Genomic DNA, 18833 nt, shown 5'->3' with positions numbered 1-18833 from the left:
GGAAAGGATATCTGGTCCCTTTAACTAGAGTTACAGATGGGTGTTAGCCATCACGTGGGGCTGGGAACCAAACCCAAGTCCTCTACAAGTACAGCCAGTGCTGGAACCGCTGAGAAATCCAGCCCCAGCACCATATGTTTTATGTGTATTTTAGGTGCCAAGATTCAGAAAGTAACAGGCAAAGTTTCTGCTTTTGGTCTAGCTTACTTTTTGGTTAGGGCAGGAGTGAGGACAACAGGCAGTGAACACATAAACCAGTAAGTACAGGACACCCTAGTAGGTAATTAGTGGTATGCGACTCAGTCACAGTGAGTTGGCAAAGATGGTCAAGGGGGCACCTAAATATGTTTTGAAGAAACCCAGAAGCTCTCATACATTGTACGGTAGTAAGATCTTGCACATACCCCCACCATTAGTATACAAATTTCTTCAGGATAAAAAGCATGTCTTATATAAATCTGTATCCCTAGCAGTATCTAGTACACAGTAACTAATAAACATGTGGCATAAAAAGTTGTTTCTATGAGCCCAGAATGACTACAGACTTAATAAGAGTTCTTAAGGCAGGCCTGTTCTACGGAGCTTTGCTGTACTATTTCACAGTCACGTCTGCTGGACACCAACAATGGGTTGGCTCTGCTCTCTCTGACTCTCTCGTGGCCTTAGCACTCTTGTAAAACTGCTCCAGGAAACCTAACCTTTCTTCTCATATTATGGAGCTGGCAAAATCTGTGGTTAATCTGATGATGCACTCACCACACATTCCATGTCCTCCAAAGATCCTGTAAAGTGTCATCTGCCTGAATGCCTCAGGTAAAGACAATAATGTCCTGAAGACACATTCCTAAACTTGAGTCAGTTTGACTCAATCCAGAGGTCTCATGTCTAAACTCACAACTTCTGAGACTGCTGGGAAAAAAAAACTAAGGGTAAACTGAAGAGGCCTTAAGTGTTTTATCCTAAACCTCAGGCACACAGTGGGTTCCATTCAGGGATTGTGCTCTGTAGTTAGTCACAGGTAGCCAGCGTACTCAGTGGCTTATGTCTTACGTTCTCATGCATTTGTGTCCAAGCAATGAGGAGGGCAGAGAATATCCGCTGACCTCTGGAGAAAGTCACAAAACGGCTTTACCTTCTGCATTGTTTTGCCCTGGAGATCTCAATGCACAGCCACTTATTAAGCCCAGAATGTATGGTGTCAGATTCAACCTTAACTATTCATTGGCTTTTATTCTTATTGCCAGAGAAAAACAAGTTGAAATCAAAACATGGTTTAACTGAGTATCTTAGGGAAGTAAATTCTAATTGGAATGTTCCTGCCTGTCACAAGCCTGGCTTTGATTTTAGCCTTCCAACTCAGCATTCTCTGTTGTTTCCATTTAACAGGAGGCAATGGCAAGAATGAGCAAAGTTGGAAAAGTTGTGTTCCCGAGACGTGAGGATAAAAAGTAAGTTTGTGTTTTTATATAAAGACACTAGGAGTGGAACATGCAGGCACATGCAGTTGTAGATCTGGGATTCACTTTGAATCAACTTATCCAGTCCGTTCATTTAGAAACTGAAAGAAATTCTTCCCAAGGAGAAAACTTTGCTTCCCTGAGATTCAGAACTAAACAGGACAGAGCTGGAATCACATTGAAGCTTCTGAATTCTCTGTGGTGCTCCCTCACCCCCACCACCATCTGATCACGGGGCAGCAAATCTGTTTCTCTGTGTTCTAAAATATGGAGATCTTTTATACTTCTATCAAATGACCAGGTGTCACCTGTCCATCCTCCTGTCCTTTGTCTCTCTTGGCACCAAAGCCTAGAAAATGATCCTGGCCAGTGTTTTGATGCCAAGTCAATAAAATGATTATTTATTGGTTCCCTGGTATATTCAAAACACATCATGTGCCCCAGACAGGATTCAAGGAGGATTAAGACTCTACCTGATTTATGTACAGGCATCATTTTAAAGCAAATGAATACATTCATTTATAGAAGTACCAGCAGGTAACAAAATAGCCCAAAGGAGAAAGGACTGTGACCCTACAAGGATGAAGGAAAGTATTTGAGAGTAAACTGAGTCTCAGCTGACCTTTGAATGTTTAAAAGAAATTGCTAAACAGGCCAAGGCAGGGCAGAACACTCTTGGTAGAGGGACTAACATATGTGGAGCTGTTAAAGTGAGACCAGCATGATATGTTGAGGTCATTATAAACAATTCATAATTTCAAAACACAAAGCACGAGATGAGGAATGGCAGGAAGGGATGCAGGAGGAGGTCAGCTCATAAAGGCCTCGGAGGCCATGCCGAAGACCTTCCTGTGGGCAGAACAGCAGCACTGAATTTTAAGCAGTGGTGAGATCTACTCAAATGTATATTTTAGAAAGATCACTTTTGTAGAATCAATTCCAGAGAGCCAAGTGTAGACGTCAAAAGACTAGATAGAAAGATTTTTGAGTAGCCCAACTTAGAGATCAAGAAGATCAATATGAAGTCACTTGTAAGAATTTGAAGTGGAAGGGACAGGGACAGTTAATGCAAGTGCTGCTATAATTTTAGCAACATATTTGAGGTTAAGACCTTAAAGAAAAACAACCATCTCACCATCTCATCAAATGAGGCAAAGGTCAATATTTAAGAGTTTGAAATGTCCACTGAAAAAGCAGTCCCGTTTCTTTTCATTTTGTTCTTTGTCTCCAAATAGGGGGTGTGGGATGCTATGGATCTCTGCTATCCTGAGGGCATCTCAATATCCCATGTCTTTGAAATAAGAAATGGATTTTTCTTCTCCATATTCTGACCCTCTCAAGACTTTTGTGGGAAGTCTGTGTTGAAGTTCTTTCAGTAAAATCCATGTTTCCTTTGAAAAGAATCTGGCTTCGTTCTGGCAGCTAGCAGAGTTCATCCATGAACAGGCACACACAGTGCTATTGCACCATCTTCAGGCAGCACAAAGATTTGCAACACCACACAAGCAACCTCTTAGAAAAGAAAGAACTCAGATGACAGATTCTATATGAACTTAGAGCCTGTAGTTCAGTAAGAAAATTTTTAAGATGACCCCAAATTTCATTAGTATGCTCAGACCAAATATGGCTTCAGAACAGTCACATGAAAGTATTTTGAGATAATTTGTATAAGTAACTAACAGATGCTGACAGCAAGATGGTTCAGTACATAAAGGTACTTGCCAAACAAGCCTGGGGACCTGAGATGGATCCCTGGAACTCACATAAAGGTGGAAGAGAGAACTGCTTCCACAAAGTTGTTTTCTGACCTCCACATGTGATATGCTCTGTGGCACATGTACACATATACATCATGCACACATACATGGACAATAATAATTTTTATTTTAAAATTTTACTAAAAAGATTCAAAAAGATACCTACAGAATAGGATACAACATCTGCAAATAATATATCTGATAAGGAATTAATATAAAAATATAAAAATAACTTTTAAAACTCAAACAACAAAAACACCAAATAACCTAAGTCAAAATGACTAAAGGACTTCAATGAGTGCATTTCCAAAGAAGATAGACAAATGATCACTAAGCACACAAAAGGTTACTCAGTGTCACTATTAGGGATAGATACATCAAAAGCACAGTGAGGCCCACAGGTCAGACCTTGACTAGCATGCACAAATCCTTACGGTCCATCCTTAGCACTTCCAAAAATAAAAATAAAAAATTTAAAGCTACAGTGGAATATTTCACACCCACTGTATGGCTACTGTAATGATGACAACAACAATATATAGTGTTGTTGATAGTGTGGAGAAACTGAAAACCTGTGCCATAAAATGGTACAAACTGTATATGGCAGCTCTTCAAAAATTAAAAATTAAATTAACATAAGACCCAGCAGTTGGGTAATCACCGGCTACACTTAGCTTTAACTGTCAACTTGACACAGCCTAGAGTCAGCTGAGAAGGGAGTCTCAGTTGAAGAACTGCCCAGATCAGATTACCCTGTGGGCATGTCTGGGGAAGAGTGGTTCTTGATTATTAATTGATGAAGGAGGGCCCAGCACACTGTGGGCTGTGCTGTTCCAGGGCAGGTGGTCCTGAGCTATATAAGAAAGTTAGCTAAGCATGAGCCTACAGGCAAGCTAGCCAGCAAGAAGCATTTCTCCATAGTTTCTGCTGTGCTGCCTTGGCTAAGTGAATTCCCTGGCCAGAGGTAATGCTGTGTGGAATAACAAACAGTCCTGCCTTCAGGTTCCTGCCACGAGTTCCCGTCCTGACTTCCCTAGGTGATGGACCATGAGTTGGAAGTGTAAGATGAAATAAAGCCTTTCCTCTCCTAAGTTGCTTTTGGTTAGAGTGTTTTAGCACAGCAATAGACATCAAACTAAAAAATGCCCAAAGAAGCTAAAAACAGGGTCCTGAGGCGTTTGGACGCTCATCTTCACAACTGTTTCATTCACCATAGCAAAGCAGTGTCTCCTATGAGCAACCCAAGTGTTCATCAAGGGATTAATATGTTGCCAAAAAATGATATATACACACAACACAATATTACCATGCCTTAAAAGGAAGGAAATTATGGCACATGCTACAGTGTGTGTGAATCTTACTTAAGTGCAAAAGACAATTGCAAGAAGACAAATGCCAAAGAACAAATAAAGCAGGCAAAAAAAAAGTTACAGTAAAGTCATTAAAATTGGAAATATCCAAACATATAAGGGATACTGACCTTAACTTTCTTCTAATAGTTTTGAGATTCCAAAGTTAGTAATCTATCTCATACCCTGGAAGAACAGCTCAACCTTAGATTGCCATAGGATGTCATTAAAAACAGAAAAATGTCTCGAAAATCATTCTATGTTTGACAAACTTGAAGGCTCAGAGAGTGGGGTTTAGAAGTATCTACACAGGGGCTGGAGAGATGGCTCAGTAGTTAAGAACAATGGCTGTTCTTGCAGAGGACCTGGGTTTGAGTCCCAGCACCCACATGGCAGCTAACAACTGTTCATAACTCCAGTTCCAGGGAATCTGACACCTTCCTCTGGCCTCTATGGGCATTGCAGGTATGTGGTGTACTTACATACATTCAGGCAAAATACTCATACACATAAAATAAAAATAATAAATGCTTTTTTTAAAAAAGGAGTATCTACCCAACCCTAGATTGATTATATTAGAACATCGATTATTTAAAGGTAGTAACTAGGGGGCTGGAGAGATGGTTCAGCGGTTAAGAACACTGGTTGTTCTTGCAGAAGACCCGGGTTCAAATCCCAGCACCCACATGGCAGCTAACAACTGTCCGTAACTCCAGTCCCAAGGGATCCGACAGCCTCTTCTGACCTCCATGGGCATTGCACGACACAGGTGCACTTACCTACATGCAGGCAATACACACATACACATAAAATATTTTTTAAAAAGTAGTAACTAGTATTTATTTTTTATGAGTCACATTCTTCTAGAGCTTTTCATATGTTGCTTTATTTAATCCACACAACAGCTCTGATATTACAGATACTATAATTATCCTTGTATATGGATGAGGAAATTTAGGCACAAATGTATTACTTACCATGTTCAAGGTTACACAGTTAGTCAAGGGTTATGTTGAGATTCAAAGCCTGGCCTCGATTCCCCTTGTTAGCTTAAGGCAGAAATACTAAACAAGTAGACATACCTGTGTATATCCAAAGTTTTTCTTATAACCTCTCTCCCCTAATTTCTAAACTTACATTTCCCTCATGAAGAGTATACTGAATTCATCTACCCCATGTCAACTGTCCCCATGAACAGAGTAAAGACAAAGTTGTAAGGCTTCAAGTATAATTTTTCCAGGCTTCTTGTTATCCCTTCAGGATGGTAATGCCAAATCAGCTCTGGCTGCACTGCCAGCTGACTCATGGCCAACACTAGTTCTAACAGGTCTCACCTGAAAAGTCAGCTGAAGAAGGCAGGGAGTGCAAGGTCACCAGCAGATACCCAAGGACAGGGCCGGGTACAGGGAGACATTGGTCAGGTTTCCAGGGGCTTTGACTCCTATATAAGGCAGTTTGCCTAGGCCATTGCAGTGTGGAATCCTGAAGACAGATTAAAATATTCATTGACACCCCTGTCCAGGCTGTGGTTTTCATCTGTGGGTAGTTGTATCAGAAATATTTATTGAAGGTGGAAATGGGAAGGGGCTGTAAAAGTTTAGGAATTTCAGTTTGTGTACCAGAGACTCAGAGGTCAGACTAATCTGTGTAGGAGTTCAAGCTCTGCTGCTTTTTACAGCTACACTACTTTAGATAAGCCTCTCTGAGAAAATATTCATATCTATCTCAAACATGGAGCTAATAGAACTTCATGTTGTTTGCACATAATAGGTATGAAACATACTAATCCATTATTTAGGGTGCTGTACACATTCAAAACCTGGGAACCATCAGAGTGACCTTGACACATATATTCCCACCCTTCTAAATAAGAGGGGAAGCCGCCATGTGACAGCTTTGTTTTGAGCATGTCCATCACATTTTTTTCTCCCACAGATATTATGACAAGAAATACCAAGTGTTTCTGAGGATGGTTGAGCACCAGAAGGAGTATTCATCGATCATGAATGGAAACTGAACAGCATCTGCAGGTGCTGATGCCTAAAGGCTCTGCCACCGCATCAGAGAGCTCTGTCCTCTCATCTCATACTCAACACCCCTAGTTATCATTTCATCATTTCTGTGTTATCATCTAATAAAAACTTTGGCATGTGCAACCAGAGCTAAATTCTTTTAGTTCCTAATGCTGCAGTTATTTACTTGGAATTTCTAAGGCATGGCCATGGTACCAGAGTTTCATGGGGGATCATAGGATCTCATATAGGTCTAAGCCTTGGGGATCATTCAGTCCAGAGGAGAACTTGTACTTGTTAACTGTTTCTATGTCAGCCATTAAACGAGATGTATATTGTTTTCAGTAGGACGTCTGATGGTTATTCTATGACCTTTATGGCATTGGCCCATCCTATACATGATACAGTTTAGGACCAGATACTGCATTTAATTTCAGAATCATCATTTTACAATCATCATATTAAAGATAGGAACAGGCAAGAGTCATCCATGGATCTTGGAGGAAAATGTGATGAGTAACAGGATATATGCGTGGTCTTAAAATGCTACGCAGATTATTAGTTACAAGAAGAAAAGGGATGTTAACAATACGATGAAGAAACAGGAAGGACACCATCTCTATTGGGTGATCAAAATTAACTTCAGGTGGCCAAATGGACAGATGTGATAAAGGAACAGCTCTGGAAATTTCAGACATTCCAATTTTCATAGCCTGTGTAAAGACATAGTCTTTATACAAAAATGCCTGCCATAAAGACAAAAGAGGGTGTCATAAAGATGGTGGAATGTTTCTAGATTAAGAAAATTAAAGAAATATGATGGTAAAATAGCTTTTGAAGTAGACAACTGTTTTGGAAAGTACAGTTGCTTTAGTTGATATCACAGCAAACTTACACACAGAGACATACACACAGTCACTCTATTCATTTCTTTTCTCATTACTATGACCAAACACTTGACAAGCAGTAACTTAAAGGAGGATGTGATTTAACTTGGCTCACAGTTTGAGGGTACTGTCCATCTATGTGGAGAAGACATGCAATTGAATATGGGGCTGGTTTGCTCACAGAACAGGAAGCAATGGGGGCTATAATCCTCAAGGCCCACCCCCTCAGAGATCTGCTTCCTCCAGCTAGGCCCCACCTCCCCAAGATTCCACAGCCTCCGGAAACAGTGCCACCAGCTAGGAACCAAGTATTCACACACATGAGCTTTAGGGACATTTTACATCCAAACCACAGAAGTCACCTATTATGTCAGACCCATGAGTTAATGACTAATGTTGATTCTAGAGCTGTCATGTCTCAGATAGGTTTGGGTAGAGGACACACTGAGAACACAGCATAAGGCATCAGTACAATGCTATCAAAAGGCATTCTTTGGAATACTTGCTATGTCTCAGGCATTGTCCTAAGAACAGAGCTACAGGAATGTTTATTCAGAGGGCTCCAAATGTAATGAGATGTGGACAGGTAAATTAACAGTGCATCATGGCACTGCAGTAGAAGAATGTACCTGCGGGAAGAGTACACCAGTCAGGAAAGAAGAAAAGGGAGGTTTATGGGTGAAAAGCAGTTTCTGTACTGATATGAGAGTTGCCTTGGATGCTTGTCCTAGATTAACTTCTTTTTATCAACTGTGTGATTTGAAAGTGGTTCTTAACCATTGTAAGTAAATATACTAATAGTACTTACCTTAATCGATAATGGAATATAATGAGAGTTAGATAAGTATATAAAGCACATAGCTTGATTGCTTGTGTTGGGGACCTCTGTTATGCAAAGTAGAAGTCCCTTCACGTCCGGACAGCTCATGCAGCTCGGGATCATGTGCTGAGGGCTCCTTTCATAGCAGGGTGTCTTCCTGGCATCTTTCCTGTCTCTCCTTTTGAAGTGTCCACCACAAATGCCATAACATAAACATGGCCTTTGGCTCTAAAAGGTACCATGCCTTCCTGTAATTTCTCCAGGCAGACAGCAGTCTGGCAGAAACCCACTTCCATATGTAAATAGAATGCCTCACAAAGCATCTAACAGCCAAAGCTTTTACCACTACCCCCATGGTATAAGTATCCTAGTTTTCTCTTAATAGACAGAGAGCTGGGTCGCAGAAAGCTGGGACGCAGAGAGCTGGGTCGCAGAGCTGCTGAATTACTGAGAGCAGAGACACTTAATAAAGCTGTAACACAGACTAAGCCGAGCATTGAGTCCTGTGCCTTACTACCAGCGACCTAGCCTCTCCAGGGGGCAGCACTCCCTCGTGACCGACTTGCGGACATCGTAGCTTTCGCTGTCCTCGTACTCTTTCCATGGGGTTCAGTGACCAGTGGACCTCGCATCCTGAGGAAAAGTACACGGGTGGAAAAGGGACAGGATTTCGGCTGGACAATGCTCCAGTAGCAGAGAGGTTGTCAGCACCAGAGACACGGGACCCGAGCCTGCGGGAAAAGCCTGCGGGGCATCCGCCGCAGTGGCCAGAGACGCCTGCGACCAGAGAGCGCGCACACACCACTGGGGGAGCCTGCGGATCCGCAGTGCCATTCTGGGAGTGCACCCAGAGAGAGTGGGCGTGCCCCATAGCTTGGGCCAAGCCTGTCTTGTTACAGGGTCTAGAACCTAGATCGACACTATTATCCTGAGTAGGAGGATCACATGCAATTGAGAAAGCTGCTCTGCAGTAGCATGTACTGTCTCCAAGGATACAGAGATCTTAGGCATGGCCCAGAAGGAAGTTGGGTGTGGGTATGTGCCTAGACACACAGGACACCCAGTTTGTTCAAAACTAGACCCCTAGCTAGAACTAGGGATGAGAGGGGGCCTGGCCAGTACCCAGAGGTAGAGTAGGATAAATCAGGGTATGGACAAGATATTAGGACCCAATTAAACATGCTTCAGCTGCTAAAGCCAATGAATTCTGACTCAGAAACCAGGGCATGCCTGAGCCAGCCTACACAAAGCCTGGTGAGTGCATTGGCTCTGAGAGGTTAGGAAAATCAGAAAGGACAGGATGGATAATTACCCACTATTTGCCAGTCCTGCCTGTTTATTCATCCCAGTCCTTTCCGTGGCTTTGTGAGGTAGGCAGCATTAACCTCACAAGCCACCTGAGAAGACTGCAGTTCATAAAAAAAAACAACAACAACAAAAAAAAAAAACCAGCTGCTGTCATTGCTCGGGTGGTGATGAGAACAGGATCCAATTCTACGTCAGTCCAGGTGCAAAGCTTTAGGTGGCTCCCCGTCGTATCAGCTGTTTTTTGCCTACTAAAAGTTTTTCCTTCAAAGGAATCTACTGCACCACCGGTTCTTGGATTATAGAGCTTGTGCTGTGGTAACCGTCCTACATGCTCAGACCTAACCTTGAGTTCTCACTGATATATAGGAAAAAGAAAAATCCAATGAGGCAGGGACTAAATATGTCATGCTAGGATGTATTTAGCATATCACAAAGGGAGCAGGGGTCTTCCCCTGTGGGATATCACCACTACCCACCTCCTTAGGTGGGTAAGGATTCAACCAGTCACCTATTGGACACTGTATAAAGCCCAAAGGTAATACCATAGTGCAGGTAATTCTGTAAATTCCCTTTGTGCCTCCTGCCTAGTATAATCCTTAAGAAAAAAAAATCACTGTGGTTCCTACTATGAGGCAATGTTTTGGGAAAACACAAATGTCCATATATTTCTATGATGATGTGTAGATGAACAACAACAATAAAAAAATGTAATGACCCTGGTACTCATCTTCCTGAGCTCAGAAAGAAGGCTTTATTTAATAAACATGTAAAGTGTGTTAGCTTTTATGAATAAGAATCACAATGTAGGTGTGATGGCTCACACTTTTAACCCCTGCACTTGGGAGGCAGAGGCAGTTGGAGCTCTGTGAGTTTGAGTTCATCCTAGTCTACATAGCATGTTCCAAGGTAGCCAGGGCTACGTAGTGAAACTCAACACAAAACAAAACAGAAACCACCAGCAAGAATCATACCATGGCCAGAGTAGTTTATGGGGTTTTTGTTTTCTGCCTACTTAAAGTTTTTCAAGTGGAAGCCAGCTTTGCTTAGCAAATCATTTTGTCAGGGAACATACTAAAGGTCTTTAACTCAGACCAAAACTACTTGCCATATGTGAAGAATATAAATATGGCTTCCATAAGTATCAAAGCAGGAGCCAAAGCTGGAGGAAGGCAGTGGGGAGGCAAAGTCGATGAACAGCAGAGTGGTCTCACTTGCTGCAGAGGTACAGTTCACTCCACAACCTAGTACTGGTAAGTGGAGTCCACACGAGGCATCTAGAAGGGATGGCTTCTCACCAGGAGACTCAGATTGGCCAAGTGGTCTTTCCATTCAGAACACAGTGATGTTCTTGCCATCTGGAGCTAAAGCCTCAGGGAGCAGTAAAAACATCATGAAGATGTCCCTGGGAGCTCAGCTGGGAGGAAGTGGCAGGTGGGCAGTGGATGAGGTAAGAAACCGAGTATTCAGGCTTGAGTGACAAACTGAGCCTCTGTTTCTCACTAGCCAGGCATCACCAGGTCATTCTGTTCTACTTATCCATTCCATGGCCAATGACCTGTGAGTCCTTGAAGGGGACAGACTTTGAACCGAATTAGGCCCTGACGTATAAACATGACTATAATACATCATTCTACAAAACAAAAGCTAAAAAATACCATAATTTAAGCAATTGCCAGAAACTTTGTGTGTCTGGTCACTAAGTATTATAAAAATTGTACCTCATATCTGATAACTTTCTTCTAATTTTTATTGCAAGCATACACATCAACACACACACACACACACACACACACACACACACACAAAGAGCCATGCTCCTTCATTTTGTTCTGTAGCTCAAGTGTGGAAAACATTTGCAAAACTGCCATGTTATTAGTCTATTTCTTGCATAATATCCTATGGGACACCAATTATATCCTGGTCCAGAAATATCCAGTGATCACTGGCCAGCAGTACAAATAATTTTAGAATTTTAGGGCATACTTACAGATAATTGCCATCAAAGAATTAAAATTGAAGGACATTATCACTAAACAAGAAACTAATGACTGGGCAGAGCTGTGTAACGTAATTATACTTAAGATGGGATCACTGAGGAATTACAGAGGAGCCTTTGTGCTGTCTCAGGCCTCCATAAATACACTTAACTGCTACTGACAGTAGGAGGACGGAATCATGAATAAAAATAAAAGCTTTGTTTTCCTTTTATGATCCCTAAAGGGAGACTGAAGAAAGGAGTACTTTTTAAAAACATTTTTTCCCAAAATTTCTATTTGAAAAATCTTTTAAATTTGTAGCCCTAAAGTAATTTAAATAAAAACTAATGGTTTTGTTAATAAATTTAGGGATTTCAATTCAGCATGCAATCACCCATTAATTTTGTGGTCAATTTCCTTTATGGCCAGAAAACCATTTAAAATAATTTCTCCTTAGTCCAAATGTTTCTAAAGAGCTGATTTTTATTTTCTTAAGCCATGCCACAAGCATTGATTGAAATGTTTCCTCATTAAAATTGAGTGAGACTGTCTCACTGTATAATTACCAAACATAGTTGAAGTAAAAAATGTTTTATTTATCAACGTTCATTATCTCAGCACTATCAGGATAGCCCTAAAATGACTTCTCTAATGGTTCCTTTCCTTTGACTATTCCTTTATAGTGTCCATTTCCATTGTATATATGTTATGTATTCCACCCCATAGTCACTTGGTAAAGTAGTTCTTACAAAGCAAGACCCTACTTTATAAATAGAAAAAAACAAAAAACAAAAAACAAACATTTCCCTGAGTTTCCTGGCCTAAGACTCCACAGATGCAGGGCTACTCCTCTGCTTCTCCCTCCATAAATTCAATTAGCTTATTCGTGCAGCAGAGGATGATTCATTAGCTTGCTAATTGCTCTCTTCTGTGCTTCCCCTTATTAACATGTATAAATACCCAGGAGGCCCCTGCTGATGTTCATTGGTTGATCGAAGGATTGTGTTATTTCTTCTGGCAAGCAGAAGTAAAGCAAGAAAGCCTTGGGCCACAGAGTCATGAGACCTGTCTTCAGTCTCTGTGTCTTGTCTATAAAGTGGGAGGAAAGACAATGTCTCAGAGCTAATGTGAAGGTTCAATGGGAAGAGATACAAAGAGTCAAGTGCCCAGCTAGTTAGTGTCTGGCATAAGCTGGAATTCCAACATGCACCAGCTTTCCTCTCCAACCTGTATTTACAGAATTTCTAGAAGGGCAGCTCTTGGTCAAGTTGAACAACTTTATATTGACTGCTACAGGTAAAATGTATTATGTTTATTATGTTATACCAAAAATGACCAATATTGATTGAGCTCTTATTGACTCAAGAGTGCTGGAGTAGGGTCAGAGAGATGGCTCAGCAGGTAAAGGTGCCTGCTGCCGAGCCTGATGACCTGAGTTTTATCCTCCAAGATCCATATGGTAAAGGAGAAAGCTAACTCCTGCAAGCTGTCCTGTGACTTCCACATATAGGCCGTGACATGTGCATGCACACACACACACAATATAAATGTAATTTTTTAGTTGACAAAAATATGACCTCAAATTCTGTGTGTGTACAAATAATCAAAAAAATTTTTTCCACCAATGACAACTTAAATTACCTAATTGTTAAAGTGTTCTAGAGTGGTCCCTATCAGTGCATCATGGGGCCAGAAGCTTCAGGTTCAGGAGAGAGAGGGCACACATAGAAAGAGAACCTGCAACCACAGAACTATCCCAGTAGCCAGAAAGGCAGATATATCAAGAATGACTCATGCAGAAACCATGAAGGCTAAAACAGGCCAGCCCTGCCTTGCACAGCTCTGTAAGGCACAAGCAGAGAAGGTCTTTTGCTTGAAGATACTATTCTACCCTATTCAGAGGAAACTCCTGCTGAGGCAGGCAACATATATCCAGTTGAAAGCAGCTGCAACCCATCCCAGCCAGAGCTCTGGAATTAGTCTTCTGTTACTAAGCCCTGGGCACCTGGGACCTCACCTGATCATGCTTTCTTCCCTAAAATACTAACAAGCTGCCCTAATCTGGTTTGTTTCATTGAGATTACCACTCTAGCCTTACACTAGGACCAAGAGAGACTATCTAGTCCCCTCATGTTACTCGCTGCATTGTAATGAAACCACCTGTCAAAGCACTTTACTCTCCTGTGGCCCTCTTGGGCTTGGGCCTCATTTACCTGTTCTTTCACTGCCAGCCTCACCACTCCTTTCAAATTTGAGCTTTGAACCATCTCCTTTCAACCACATGTTAAATTCTGCTTCCTGCTAGTCTGACTTATAATTACCTCCCATCCACCTGATCCCCTATCTCAAGGAAAGCTATGTGGAAAGCTTATCATCCTAAGCACAGTATTTGGGGAGTGTTATCTGTATTAGTCAGGGTTCTCTAAAGAAACAGAACTGATAAAAGAACATATACATATATATATATGGATTTATTAGGTTATTTTAGAGGCTAGAGTATGAGTAGTCCAACAATGGCTGTACCATACTGGAGGGACTGAGAATCTGGCAGTTGCTCAGTCCACGAGGCTGGATGTCTCAGCAGTCCCAATCTAGTGCTAAAGGCTTAATAGATTCCTAGAGATCTGCTAGTCTTCAGTCTACCTTGGAATCTGAAGAAGCTGGTCACAGCAACAAGATGAACTCACCAGGGAGAGACGGCAAGCAGGCAAAAAGCAAAAACTGCCATCTGCCATCGCTGTTTATACAGGCTGCCATCAGAAGGTAACGACCACATTTAGGGTGAATCTTCCAGCTTCAAATAATCCAGTCAAGACGGTCTCTCTTAATCCCAGATCTGGCCAAGTTGACAACCAGGATTAGCCATCCCACAGTATCTGATTTACCCTCCAGTTTCCCTGCAGAGGCCATGTGTTATGAAAGGCTACCGATTCCTTACCTGGTTGTCACCAACTCTCCCTCTCCCGAGGTCATTCCAATTCCTCGTCATTCTTCAGCCACCAACTTGGACCTTGCTTTATCCCATGCAGATGTATTAGAGAGAATGCAAGCATGATTTCTGTCTACAAATGTCTATTGCTGTGCCAGCCACCCTGTGATGGAAAGTGTGCTCTGTGGTATTCATTAGGGAGTCATTAAATTGGCATGTAGACTCCATGATAAATCAAAGAGCCAAGTGTTTTGAATCTTTCTGTAACCCTGTCCTCAGTTAACTGACTTTTGATCTCAAATTTGTCCTATTCCAAGATGCTGCCTCCCGTAGAAGCACTTTATGTTCCCATCAGGATCCACTTCCTGTTCCACAGCTCCTGGTAGTGTTTCATTCTGTCTTCCTTGTGATGAGGTGCCTTGTGACCAATTCTGTTTAATGGGCTATAAGAAGTAACGATTATAGTATCTGAACCAAGTCTTTGATTGCCAATTTGAGAATCTCCAGAGCTCTTCTCCCCTAAACTACAAGTCACTGAGGTTCCAGATGGGGATTCTCCCTCAGGCGGGGGTACCAGAATGAGGATGACTGTGAGCCCATTCCCTCCTGACCAGCCCAGAATGAATATGAAGGTGGAGTGAAAGATAGCCCTGTTGTTGAAACTACCAAGGCTTTAATTTTGTTTTGTACCTCAGCAATCTATCCTATGCTAACTGGTATACCTCATACCTGACATGATTCAGATGACTACAGTCATACTGTGGAGAATACAAGAAACTTCCAGTACAGGGGGTTGAGTGACTTTAGCGATGATGGTAAAAGGGACAGTACAAGAACTCTTCAGTGCCTTGGGGGTTGAGTGCCCATAAAGAGAATGCAGAAAGTGGGAAATGAGACGTCTCCTCTGACATTCCTTTGAGAGTTCATTAAGTTGAATGTTTAAGTTCTGAGAAGACAACTCCCAAGCAAGCAAAAAAATAGCAACAACAAAATGAAAAGAACTGAACTCTTAGCACCGCTTTGGTGGTTGAGACATCCCAGAGGCTGTGTGTGGGATGGACAATCAAACAGAAAGTGAGTGTGGGCTCCTAATCTGCAGCACCAGTTTCCCAAGAGATACCTGGCCAGAGATGGAGGCAGCGATTCAGGTAGAGTGCAAGACACCTCCGCGAGTCACCTAAGGGGACTGATCTGGAGGATACTTTCATATGGTATAAGGTGGTCTTCAAGGACACCAGTCATGTGTTTGTACTATTCTATCAATAGCCAAGCAGGGTCTCTGTGACACTTCCTAGGGGTTTCCATGATAAGAAGGGATGGGATTTGAGCCTCTGCTCAAGACATCACAGACACAAGATAGAGATGGGAGACAAGTCTTCCACTTTGGGAAAGGGGGGACATGAAAGGTCTGAGATCGATAAGAATAAAATTCTCCCAGATAGTTTTCTGGGACATAGGCCCAGATATTGGGGAGATAATCCAAGAATAAAAGGGAAAAATAAACAACAGATGAAGATTGACTATGTCAACTTCTCATATAATATGTTAATATGAAAAGCTCTATGAGTCAGGAAGAGATAGATTATGGCTGTTTGCTGGAAAAAGGGACCTGTGACCATCTTTCCTCTGAAATAATAGCAACAATAACAAAGTAAGAAGAGGTGAACCAACATTCAAAATGGGACCCCCTTGATCACCTCCCTCCTCCTTTTCCAGGAGCCCCAGTGTCTGAACTGCCAGCTATAGCTCTAGTCCCAGCTCCACATTATCCCTCACTCCCCAAATTAAGAAAGAAGCTTGAGGGCTGAAGAGATGGCTCAGCAGTTAAGAGCACAGGGGACCCATGTTTGGTTCCCAGCACCCACATGGCAGCTAACAACCTCCTGTAACTTCAGTTCTAGGGGATTTGATGCCCTCTTCTGGCCTCTGAAGGCATTGCATGCATGTGGTGCACTTACATGCATGTAGGCAAAACACTCATACATAAAAAATAAAAATGATTGGGGGGCTGGATAAATGGCTCAGTGGTTAAGAGCACTTGTTGCTTTTCCAGAGGAACTGGGTTTAGTTCTCAGCACCCACATGGCAGCTAATAACCATCCATAACTCTATTTCCAGGGCATCTGATGCCCTCTTCTCTCCTATAGGCATTGACACACATGGTCCACTTACGTGCAGGCAGGCAAGACACTCATACACATAAAATAAAAATAAATGCATCAAAAAAATTTAAAAGAAAGAAGCTTGAGCAATGTAAGTCAGAAGGATATCCAAAAGCTTTTCTTCTTAACAAAGGAACCTTCTCAATCAATGTTCTCACTCAGGGAGGTGGGAGCTTCCCCTGAGAAGGAAAGGATAGGATTTACGACCCTCCTTACCAGTTCAGAGGTTTAAAATTTAAAAAGGGATCTGAGACCTCCGATAGAAGACTATATGGGATGGCTGGTTAATTAGGTAAATTTCTTGGACGCAAACTCTATACTTGGCCTGAGATGATTTCAACATTCTGTAGTGAAGAGAGGGGGATGGGAAGGGCTGCCATGGCCACTTGGGAAAAAAAAATCCATCCAGAAAGGGTATAATTAAAAACAACTTCCCAACCAACAACCAGCACAGGATAATAATAATGAGGTGCATCCAGGTCACATGCAGTATCTTCAAAACTTAATAATAAGAGGGATTAGAGAATCAGTGCCCTGGTACCAGAATATATAACGTGTAACAGGGAAAGAAGGGCCTGCAGAGTTCCTAGAAAGACTGAAGGTTCAGATGAGAAAGTACTCAAGACTAGACAGAGAAGAGCCCCACTGGAAGGAGGGATGCAAAAATTATACTTTGTAGCTAACAGCTGGCCAAGCACAGCAAGGAAGTCACAGAAGATGGAGAGCTGGAAGGACAGGAACTTAGAAGAGTTATTGAAAGAGGCCCAAAAAGTCTGGTAAAAAGAAAATAAGAAATAATACCACTCAGGACTTTTGATGAGGATTGAAAGACATTAGTAAACATCTTTTGTCATGTAAAACTGCAATTACAGGTTCAACACGTAAAGATTTTTGGCTTCCTGCATACTTTCTTTTCTGCCTTTTCTTGTTTACGAAGAAGTTCTCAGTTCTAGGTCCTTTTAATAATGTGCCAAGGCTCTTGCTATAATGTAAACTTCTTTTCTAACTTTCAAATTGAGTAAGACTACAAAGGGGAAAGAGGATGTAAAAATCCAAGCAGGAAGTTTGAGACTTGTAACAGGAAAAAGCATGGTAGTTAAAGTATGTGTAGAAGTAATCTTAATTTGCTACAGTGTGCCACGTATGTTATTTGGATCCAACTCTTGTTTAGGGGCATGAAATAAGAAAAAAAAGCAACAGTAAGTATGAAAGAGAATTGTTAAGAAGCATGTAAATATGAGGCTTTGTGTTTTGTATGCTAAAATAAGATTTTGACCTAAAAATGAAAAATAAAAGGTGAAGACAAAACTATGAAAATTTAAAGCCAAGTCACAAAAGGTTTAGATTTTTCAGTTTGTGGATGATAGGAACTAAGGATGATATATGTTTGATGATTAAAATTTCTAAGCTTAATTGCATACACATGGTGCATTTATATACATTCAGGCAAAACATTCATAAAATAAAAATAAATAAATGTTATACTGATGTACTCATGGCAACATTTGCAAGAACTGGCTTAAAAGAACAAAAAAATGTATATCTAATTAAGATAATTACTTTTGCTAACTGTTAGGCTTCAAGCACTTGAGGAAACTGAGTCATAGCAAAACCAAAACTTTTTAAAACTCTTTGGGTTGTCTTGTCTTAGCTTTATCTAAATGTTACGCAGAAGTTAACATCACAAAGCAAGGCTGGTACCACCGCCCTTCTGGGTGTTCAACAAAACTTGAAAGCCTACACCAATAAGGATGAGAGGGTCAGGAAAGATACCCAGTATTTTGACTCTTGCCCTTCAAGGTCAGCATGACTCAGGGGACAATCAGACCCCTCTGAGAAGTCGCCTGTCCTCTCCTTCAGGGATGCCATTGGGTATCGAGAGATTAGACTCTAAGCAGTGTGCATCCTACAAAAGAACTTCAGGTTATATATGATGTAATACAAAAGTCTTAACTGTATGGGGGTCTACACCATTGCTAAACAGGTACATAGGTGATATGTAACTTGCCAAAGGACAAAAGGGTGGTTGGTAATCAGAAAACAAACCCTAGATGGGAGGTCTCCTAAACTGACTTTACAGAAATATCCAAAGCACAAAAAATAAAATATTTACTGATGATATTGGGACACTCACCAAGTGGAGAGAGGTTTCCCCCTCTCTGCTGGTAATGTGATT

At 41.5% G+C, this 18833-nt stretch overlaps 1 protein-coding gene across 6 annotated transcripts in view; it reads left to right on the top strand.

Moving 5' to 3' along the window:
- Positions 1 to 6724, top strand: part of Fggy (FGGY carbohydrate kinase domain containing) — a 409436-nt gene extending 402712 nt beyond the window's left edge. For all 6 annotated transcript variants that reach the window (XM_017799079.2, XM_029565258.1, XM_029565256.1 and 3 more), the window contains 2 exons: positions 1387 to 1448; positions 6499 to 6724. In XM_017799079.2, coding sequence (XP_017654568.1) covers positions 1387 to 1448; positions 6499 to 6580 — 144 coding nt within the window. In that variant the 3' untranslated portion in view covers positions 6581 to 6724. The remainder of the gene's footprint in view (positions 1 to 1386; positions 1449 to 6498) is intronic.
- Positions 6725 to 18833: the final 12109 nt, after the last annotated feature.

This window comes from Nannospalax galili, unplaced genomic scaffold, assembly GCF_000622305.1.
Source record: "Nannospalax galili isolate Female #2095 unplaced genomic scaffold, S.galili_v1.0 scaffold718, whole genome shotgun sequence".
Taxonomy (NCBI): Eukaryota; Metazoa; Chordata; class Mammalia; order Rodentia; family Spalacidae; genus Nannospalax; species Nannospalax galili.
Note: the sequence above shows the minus strand (reverse complement) of the source record. Positions and strands in the feature narration are given on the sequence as shown.